Raw genomic sequence first — 10,668 nt, forward strand, 5'->3', positions numbered from 1 at the left:
AAAATGCTCATCTAGACACTTGGGTGTAATCGTGGCACAAACATGATTGAGAACATCCTTGGCTGCTATAATAGCCAGTTAACGTTAACTAGCTAGGTAACGTTAACCAACTTAAAACTAATGTTAGATAACGTGTATGGCAAGTTCATTCACCACAATATATCCTACTTTCTTACACAAGACATAGCTAGTTAATGTTAAGTTTACAACCACCAAACTTTGGGAAACTGCCACGCTGTTCATGTTAATTTGCATTGCACAGACCAAGCGACAGTAAGACAAGGTAGCCCGATTTTAGACAAGAAAAACAGGAGTTATCTAGACATTTCCTCAACTAAGAACAATCCAGACCACAAACCACAGCTGAGAAAACAAATGGCTTTGAATAAACAGTAAGCTAGTTATTAACCGCATATACAGAGCTGTGAAAAAGTATTTGCCCTCTTTGATTCTCTCTTTTTATACTGAATGTGATCAGGTCTTCAATCTAATATTAGATCAAATGGAACCTGAGTTCACATACTTTTTATTAACAAAGTTATGCAACACCCAATTCCCCTGTGTAAAAAAGTAATTGCCCTCTAACACGCAACTGGTAGTGCCACCTTTAGCTGCAATCAAACGCTTCCTGTAGTTGTTGATCAGTCGCTCATATCGCTGTGGAGGAATGTTGGCCCACTCTTGCATGCAGAACTGCTTTAACTCAGTGACATGTGAATTTAAGCAAGTCCTGTCACAACATCTCAATTGGGATTAGGTCTGAACTTTGACTAGGTCATTCCAAAACTTCAAATTTGTCTACATTTCCATGTAGACTTGATATTTTGGGTCATTGTCTTGCTGCACAGACAGATGGCCTGACATTCTGATGCAGAATTCATAGTTCCTTCTATTAAGGCAAGTCTTCCAGGTCTTGAGACAGAAAAGCATCCCCAAACCAAATGTATTTAAATTAGCCCCTTCTTACATCAGCTGATTAAAAAAAAAATGTTTACCTTTATTTAACTAGGCAAGTCTGTTAAGAACAAATTCTTATTATCAATGACAGCCTAGGAACAGTGGGTTAACTGCCTGTTCAGGGGCAGAACGACAGATTTGTACCTTGTCAGCTCGGGGGTTTGAACTTGCAACATTCCGGTTACTTGTCCAACGCTCTAACCACTAGGCTACCCCACCTCCTCATATCATATCTCAAAGTGCTGCACAGAAACCAGCCTAAAACCCCAAACAATGCATGCGTAGAAGCATGGTGGCTAGGAAAAACTCCCTAGAAAGGAAACCATCACACTACCACCATCATGCTTGACCATTGGTATAAGGTTCTTACTGTGTAATGCAATGTTTGGTTTTCGCCAGGCATAATGGGGCCTATGTCATCCAAAGCAATTGTCTGACAACCCTAATTTTATTTATCCTTTATTTAACTAGGCAAGTCAGTTAAGAAAATATTTGTACCTTGTCAGCTCGGGGATCGATCTAGCAACCTTTCGGGTTACTGGCCCAACGCTCTAGCCACTAGGATACCTGGCGCCCTCATGCTAACGACCTTGTTAAAAATCTGCTCTGTGGTTCTCGGTAACGGACGAATGGCTCATGAGAGGCAGGGAGTGTGTTCATAACCTACAATCAAATTGATTTGCGAATTTTCATAAATATTGGCGTCATATTGGCAGGGACATTTGAATTTAACACCGAGCTTCAACCAAGGGCTATAATAGACACGACAATAATGCATGCCAGTCTCGCATGGCCAAGAGCTTCTTGTTTTTATAAGAAACATTGTTGAAAATTTCAAATTGTTTGTAGTCAATTTACACACCCTACAGGGGGTCTTTTCACAGTCCCCAGGTCCAGAACAAATACAAGGAAATAAAGTATATAGAGCCATGATGGTGTGAAACTCCCATCTCATATAGCGCAAGTGGACAGAAAACCTGGTTCCAAAAACAAATAAAGTCACACCTCACTGCAAAACGCTTCTCCCCATGCGACCTACTTTTTGTGTATGTATAACAGATGCATACACTGTTTTAATGTATGTAACTTGTAAAGTATTTTACCTGGTGTCTTTTTGCTTGTGTCTGACCCTAGTAAGACTGGACATCTGGAAGACTAGCCGTCGCTATTGAGGATCCTAATAAAATATACACACAAAAACAAAACTTCAAATATGAATCGTCACACTCAGTCACCCCGTTGAACATGTTGGCGTTGAACTGTGCACAATAAAGGAGTGGATTTACAGGTAGGCCTACCTAGATTCACCTTGCCATCTGATATGACTATGTATAAAGGATCCAAAGTCAATATTGGAAAGACTTTGCTGAACTCCACACTGAAAAGGAGCGTTAACGATTAGATTAAGAGTCAACGCAGCCTTCATAGTTCGCCATCATTTATGGCAGAACCATTCAGTGAACACATTCCATGGAGTCAACCAGACTACAGTAAATATACCCAATCGACAAAACATTCCATTTCGAAATACACTATATTGAGTAGCCTTAGTTGTATGTCATGGCTTGGTAAGAAGCGAAAGTTAAGCCCAATGGGCCTTACAAGCAAATCAGTACGTTAAATTCAGATGAGTAAATTAAAACAATTTCGCTTTTCAGAAAAAAATCAAGTCAGCAATAAAAGGAAAACGTTAGACCGACACTTTATAGGACCATTGTCTTCTACATATTTTAGGTGCTGCCGTATTTCTCATGTCCCAGCTATTCAACAAAATTGCATAAGTGAGTAACTAGTCAGATACCGGTGTATTTCGTTAAGCCAAAATAGTCATGGCAAAAAAAATAAAAATTCACCGCAACCAAAGTTAGGAGGGGAAAAAATCCTATATTTCGATAATTGGAAGATATGCTGATCATTAAATTAACAGAATTATGCAAAACACTAAATTGGGCTATGCAACACTATACAAAATATAAATGAACGTATATTTTATTTACTAAAATTAGTGTTTGCAGTAGGCCTATTTTAAGTGGACGAGATTATGAAAATTTGAGTTATACAAAACCGTGTTCATCCGTCATGTTTGAGTTCTCATTAGTCACACTTCGTTAGACCCATCGCCTAAGATAAATCACTTTGCTTTTCAATGTTCCACTCATTTCATTCTGTGAAGCGGCATCTCCCATGATACCTGACAGATTTCACCCATCAAACTCACGTCCCCTATCGACAAGTACTCATGAGGTGGCTCATATACCCACACAATTACCAAAACACACGGACTCAGTAATCTTGTTTCGTACAAATTTATTCATCATTTAAGAATAGAGGATGGTCTTAAAATAAGTAGAAACGTCAGTTTTAAATAAAACCTCCTGGCCCATGATGGGTTAACCTGACTAAAAAAAAATGACAAACAAATGGAACATAACAATTTTTTTTTTTACTATAAATAAAAACTTGCACCCCACAGTCTTACATTTCATTAAAACCTAGGTCATGAAGAAAAAGACTACAAAGATTTGGACACAGCCGACACTGACATTCTACAAATTAAGTGTAAACACGTATGAACCAACTCTCAATCCAGCTTTTCTGAAATACAACGCCTCTTCACGAGGCCAGATGCCTTTTTCAGAGAAAATATGATGGCATTATTAAAATAGAAGTCCAATTCTTCTACAGAAGTTGATTGCTTATAAATCATGATAAAAGCCTATTTGCAATGCAATTTACTCTGGTGGACTGAACATTCAGTTTCAGCCCAGGATATGTAGTTTTAAAATGGACAACTCAATGAAATAAAAATCAAATGCCTTGTTTTTTTTAACTACTGAACGGCGATTATTTTAGCAATCAAAATGTTCAAGTATACGAAGTACTTAAGTTTATAGTCATTTTTTCAAATGTGGGTTAGGGGTAGCGTTCCGTTCACGCCAGTCCCCGCGGTCTGATAGTGCGGATGTACACTGTGTAACCGACTGGTCTGCAGGGACGGGTGATCCGAGCTGTCGCCACCGGGAGGCAGGTACATGCTGATCATATCCCTCAGGTCCCCCAAACACGCTCTCTGGGAGTGAGAAGTAATCGCCGGAGGTGGTGAGCTCGGCTCGGTCTTGCACACGGAGGCCATGGAACCCAAGCCCATGGCACTGGAGGTTTGCTGCGTGTATGCGGGGGACATGCTGTACGTGGATGCTGCGTTCATGTAGGTCTGCGCCGAGGACATCATGGGGTACTGGAGCCCTGCCATCTCATACCGATGCATCTGCTGAATCTGTGGGCTGTGATGCTGAGGGTAGGCCAACTGGTCCTGCATGAGGGAGTACGCACTGTTGGTCCAGCCATTCATGTGAGCATAACTGTCCATCCGCTGTCCCACTGAGACGCCGTTGTTGACAGCGTTGGCACCTGGCGCCAGAAGTCCTCCAGGCAAAGAATACTTGTCTTTCTTGAGCAGGGTCTTGGTCTTCCTGCGGGGACGGTACTTGTAATCCGGATGCTCCTTCATGTGCATGGCGCGCAGACGCTTGGCCTCGTCGATGAAGGGTCTCTTCTCCGCGTCGGTCAAAAGTTTCCAGTCTGCACCGAGCCGCTTGCTAATCTCAGAGTTGTGCATTTTAGGGTTCTCTTGTGCCATCTTTCTCCGCTGTCCACGGGACCACACCATGAAAGCATTCATAGGCCGCTTCACCCGGTCCTGGTCGTTGGCACTGTTGTTCTTGTTGCCCGCCGCTGAACCCGAATTGGACTGCGGGAGTGGGCTCTTGATCTCAGTTTCCATCATGTTATACATTCGAACGGCTTTGAAATGTTCACTCTCAGGCGTTGATAAAGTTCAACAAAAATACCATCAAAGACAAGAGAGATAGAAATAGTACTGACCAGTCTCATGTGAGGGAGAAAAAAAAGTTGTCAAAAGAAGCTCAGGCAATGTTAGTTTGTCAGGTGCTTCCAATTTTTCAGTGCTCATCAGTTCGCTCTGAAACAGAACTCTGCAAACTTGTCCGCCAACCTCAGCTGTTATTAGTTCCCGGGTCATGTGATTTGGATTGACAGCGAAACAATGCGTTGCTCCCGACCAATCACAGCACGGCTTCGTCTACCGAATTGAGTTGGACAGTGCTCTGGTTGGAGTTGTAGAAGGAAGGGGATAGATTCAACTTTATACATAAAGAACATATTATAAAACAGTTAATTAGATAAAAAAAAAACTAGGTGGTTCGATCCCGGAATGCTGATTGGCTGACAGCCGTGGTATATCATACCGTATAGCATGGGTATGATAAAACATTTATTTTATTGTCTAAATATGTTGGTAACCAGTTTATAATATCAATAAGGCACCTCTGGGTTTGTTGCGTCATGCATAAGAACAGCCCGTAGCCGTGGTATATTGGCCTTATACCACACCTCCTCTGGCCTTATTGCTTAATTATAGTTCATCTGAAGTAATTCAAACAAACTATACATATATATATATATTATATTATATATTATATATATATATTGAGATGTTAAAATGTAAGTTACTTCACATGCAGGAAACATTTTAGAAAATGGCTGAAATCTTACGGAAACAAACTGAATCATAGCCTATATAGGGTTTTAAAATGAAACGAATAAGTTTGATGGAACGGATCAAGTCGACAATTCAAGTCACCTTGAACATCAAATATATTATCCTAATAGTTAAATATATAGGTTTGAGGTGTAGGTGCTGCAGACATGACTGATCATAAATAAACCATTTATAAAACTCTAGCAAATCATGTCATTACAAACTTCATCATTTGTAAGCGGTCTTGGTAAAGAAAACTGTGGAAATCAAATAATCCCATTCAAGTGGTGACTGGAGGCGGGGTCCCAATGCCTGTATAGATAGACCTATGAATGCAAGGCAAATATAGAGGCAGAAAAGTCCCTCTTTAAATATCAAGATGATATATTAGAATTGTAGATTGGCATCTATATATAACTTGAGGTTCCTGTATGAAGGGTTTTTGTAAATACCATTTCAATTGCAGCCAATGTCAGACAACAAACAATTTGTTAATATATTTAAAATGTGTGTGCTTGTCATTTTCAAATGGGAATATATCATGAATTGAGTTAGAATGTATTTATTACATTAACATATTGACAAAAAGTCTGATTAATCAAAACAGCATGACACAGAAGATGTTTTAAATTTAAATGTGGGTTACTTAAAATAAACTGCACAGCAAGTGTGCGTAATTGGTACAGTATTGGATTAAATGTTTTGTTTACCATGTCCATCGATGTTTGCAAATGCGGATTCATTTTCTATTTCTCGACTAATTTTGGTTAATCTCAGTTGCCAATTCTCAAAACAGCCAACATTGGGAATGGTACAGCGGCGAAAGATAAAAACGTGATACATCAACGACCTCTTGTGGAGAAAACTGCTTACAGCCTACCTCTCAAGAAGGAAGGAAGGGTTGATTGGTGCTCTGAGAAAGTTCATATATATTTACGCTACTTCGTCGTGAAATTCGACAGCTCTTGTGCGTAAAACGTTTTCACTCTGCAGTGCTAATGGTTATTAATATGGTCACCGCAAAGACCCAAAACACACAGTTCCTGTTTTGCAGTTGAAACAGAAGTGAGATTTTCTCCCAGCCCTCGGGGAAACTTGACACCTGCTAATGACTACACGCGCTTCGTCTATCAAAAACGTCCTAAATGAACACCTCCGCCACTCAATTTTGAGCACCACAGATCTGGGAGCGATTAAGGATTTTTTTTAAATATTAACGAAAAGGAATTCTGCACACTAATGACTTCACTATTAAATCTAAAGAAGTTCCAAATGTCTATGTTTTATTCTAATTTATTGAAATCATGGGTAAGAATATTTTTGCATGTGAATTGGATTTCAAAATCGAAAGGGGAGATTATTTGATATCAAAACTTTAAATAACCTATTGTCACCTCTTTTCAACAGAATAGCATACGATTTACAACAAAATAATGATCAAGGATGGAAAATACACAGGCTTGACATTAAATAATATAATTTATAGTCCATGTACCCATAACAATATGCTGTAATAAACAAGCCTACATTTATTTTCTCCCTTTATTTAACTTGCCAAATACTTATTTTTAATTACGGCCTAGGAACAGTGGGCTAACTGCCTTGTTCAGGGGCAGAACAACAGATTTGTATCATGTCAGCTCAGGGATTCAATCTAACAACCTTTCGGTTATTAGTCCAACGTTCTAACCACTAGGCTACCTGCCGCCACACCCAAGCTGATGAAATATAGGGGGATATTGCATTTTATTTAAAAGCCAAGTGCAGTCAAAAACCTGATTTCCCCATGTTTTATATATGTTTCCACACTATGAGGTTGGAATAATACTGTGAAATTGTAAAACGTATGATAATACCCTTTCAGTGTAAGAGCTGTTTGCAAAGACCACCTGAAATTTCAGCCTGTTTTGGTGGGATGGAGTTTTGGCCTGCTTGGTGACTTCCCTGGGTGGTAGATTAGTTAATAGACCAATAGGAAAGAGAGTTCCAAGCCCCTGTCAATAACAGCTAGTTTTCAGTTTTCCCCTCCCCACTCAGGCCACTCCCAGACGTCCTAGCAAAATTACTGAGAAATTGCGGTTTGCTAAGAAGCAATTGTAGTTTATTTTTCACAATTTTCATTAAAAACCATCACAGTGTAAAGTACTTAATTGTTACCCAGAAATGATTTGATATTGAGATACAAACGGCTGCATTGGACCTTTTAATACATTTAACGAATGGAATTCACTTACAAAACATGTCTGTCAGAGAAAGAGTAGCCTACATTGAATTTAGTTGAAGACACAGTATTAATGTAAATCAATACCATAGAAACAGTTCAACACTTGCTATCCAGCTCATATAACACCATATTGATTTACCTAGACGTTAATAAATTGAAAAGCTTTGTTGATTGATCCGCCATCAACAGAGCACAGGACTTGTCGCTAACCTCTAATTAGTGCTTGGGTTAACCCATCTAATTCAGAAAGCAGTTATTTGTTTATCTGTCAAGATTCACAAACTTATCCGCTTGTAATCTTCTTATGGAAATCGACCAGACAGCGGGAAAGGGAAAACTCGAAGTTACCCGGGGTACGGTAATGAGGGCCTCTGTGCACCTCATTTCCTAATTAACGAAATCGGAGGGCGAGGAGGACCACCAGCAAAGCCTGCCAGTGTTCGGCCTCAGCGAGCTCCATGCCCCTCGGGCCCCATGGCCTGCAGCGTCACGGCTTGCAGAAACACACTGTTGAAAGTGTTTGGAGGAAATGTGTGTATGTTCATGTATGCAGAGTAATGTGCAATCAACAATGCCAGTTGAGCTACCATATCTGATATTAGCGTATTTCTAAACAAGCCCTTTATTTTAATTTGATTAACTTGTCATGCAACACCAAGGGATGCAGCAATTGAGTGACAAATGAAAAAACTATATTTTTAATCAAGTCTTATAAAGTATACACCAAGACACACTAAAGTCTCTTTCGATAAACTGCATCAGCCCCCACAGAAGGCCTCTCAGCAACAATTGGCCAAGAGCTCCCATTCATTGACAGGAACAAGCTCGGGCAACCCATCAAGTCATTTTTCTTTTATAGTCCAATGTATACCATTTTTTTAAATAAAAATGATTGAATAAAAACGTATTCCTCAAATGAAAGACAATTAAGACATTTATGACCCATCATGTTGAATAATCTCTATTTCACTCCTGATCTGAATCGTATTAATGAGCAGTAAATAAACAATATGGAAATGACAGAAAGGCACGCTATCGCATATCCGCACAATATGATAAGAGGATATAGCCTACTAAAAAGTATATAATGAACAACGTTATTTGCGCAGGGCTTCAGGCGAATTAATATTCATTCTAATTCGGTCTAATTGACACAAAAGATGCATTAATTCCCCCATTGAAAGGGCATGCAGTTAGTCTGCACAATGCCCCTATGCAAGCTCACTGAATAGGGCTTTTGGTCAGAGAAATTTAATTCAGGACGGACAATGTGCTGGAAGGCGCATGGTAAACTTAATATTCTATAATATCCCCACTGAAAGAAATCTATTAGACATGGCAGTGTATTTGTTTTATAATTTGAATAAAGACTATATACTGATTTAAATCCCCCAATATGAATAGAGAGAGTTATATGTGGTATTTAACTAGCCTTATCAATAGACTGATTCCTATATAACAGTGGTTTGGTTGCTGGCTATAGGCTTTGTTGGCATACATTTAAAGAGAACACGTGCGGTTAGAAATGCGAAACTGATCCCCACCGTTCTTTATTTAATCCAAGGGGGAAAACTATCATTTTGGCCTGGGAAAATATGAATATCCCCTCAAACAGACTATAAACCATTGCGTTAGATGTCCATTTAAACCCCTCGGCCTCTGGAATCAATAACTTTTTTGTTTCAGCTCAGTGACTGCGGACAAGGCCTTTGCGAAACAGTAATTAACAAAGAATGGGTTTTCAATTACAGCCACAATAGAGACTGTCTCATTAAGATTTGCATGATTTTTGGACCAGGAATGCAAATGAAGATGCAATTTACACACGGTCTGCTGTTCCCATTGTGTCAGTGTAAATGGTTGCGTCTTCCCTCGTTTTACCACAGGTAAAATAATATGCACGGGTCACTTCAAGGAAGGGCAGTAGAGCGGGGTTACTACCCTCATTTGTTGTAAAAGTCGTAACATTTGAACGAACTCATGCTCCTGTAGATATTTAATGTTATTAACCGCATGCCTTGCTGCATATATATTTTAATGTGTTTAATGTCTGTATGTAATGCAAGGTCATTACTGACTGTGGAATCATTTTAGCTTCTAATCACATTTCACCAGAGATTACATAATGTGCTAATTACATTGACAAAATGACCATAGCTTTGAATCACCCAAATTAATGATTTTGCAAAGTTAAATAATCATGAATATATAATAAAAATACATGTTCTATGTCTATGAATACAACTAAAGGCCATACATTGTTGTTAATTAAATGATCAAATATTGTTAATTTATATTTATTATTCTTATTCATATTTTTGTACAGTATATTTTCAATCGGCTGTTTATAGACTGTTATTAAGACAATAACGTGCCTTGCGTAATAGCCTATGGAACACCAAAGGTTAAGTGTCAGTGATAGACTACAAAATACTAAAATGTTGCGGTTTATTGCTAACGATGAACAACATCATCACTTGCGAATTATTGACTGTTTAGTAATCCTAACGATATATGTCACACTAGTTCGCATCATGCAGCAACTTGTACATACATCCCTGGAGCACATCAAGTAGTTGGACAGTGCACTATTAGCAGTGATTCATTTGTTCACGGTTAATTTAACATTTATCCATTACGTTAGCACCATTTCGTAAAACAGTCTATGACAAGGAGTGTAAGCCATCTATAAATACATATTTAGGAATATGTTAGCTCCATAAAAGAAAAAAGAAATAATTTGATTTCAAAATAAAACACGCTAATGGTAGAAGAGGGGCTTGTGTGTATAGCATCACTGCTCTCAGTGCATCCTCATAGTGGGTGTAAAGGAGGGCTGGGGGAAGTGGTTTTCATGACAAGCTGAGTGAGTGTGAACCAGAGAATGCTGCAGTGGCAGTGGATGTGTCCTTCACCGCTAACTGTC

The 10,668-nt window shown here is 39.0% G+C and overlaps 1 protein-coding gene across 1 annotated transcript; it reads right to left on the reverse strand.

Moving 5' to 3' along the window:
* Nucleotides 1–3,247: 3,247 nt before the first annotated feature.
* On the reverse strand, nucleotides 3,248–4,948 carry LOC135545836 (transcription factor Sox-3-like). The gene has a single exon (XM_064973761.1). It carries the CDS (start codon nucleotides 4,751–4,753, stop codon nucleotides 3,860–3,862), a length of 894 nt encoding a protein of 297 aa, XP_064829833.1. The 5' UTR covers nucleotides 4,754–4,948; the 3' UTR covers nucleotides 3,248–3,859.
* Nucleotides 4,949–10,668: the final 5,720 nt, after the last annotated feature.

The sequence above is a fragment of the Oncorhynchus masou genome, chromosome 9 (assembly GCF_036934945.1).
Source record: "Oncorhynchus masou masou isolate Uvic2021 chromosome 9, UVic_Omas_1.1, whole genome shotgun sequence".
NCBI classification, from domain to species: domain Eukaryota; kingdom Metazoa; phylum Chordata; class Actinopteri; order Salmoniformes; family Salmonidae; genus Oncorhynchus; species Oncorhynchus masou.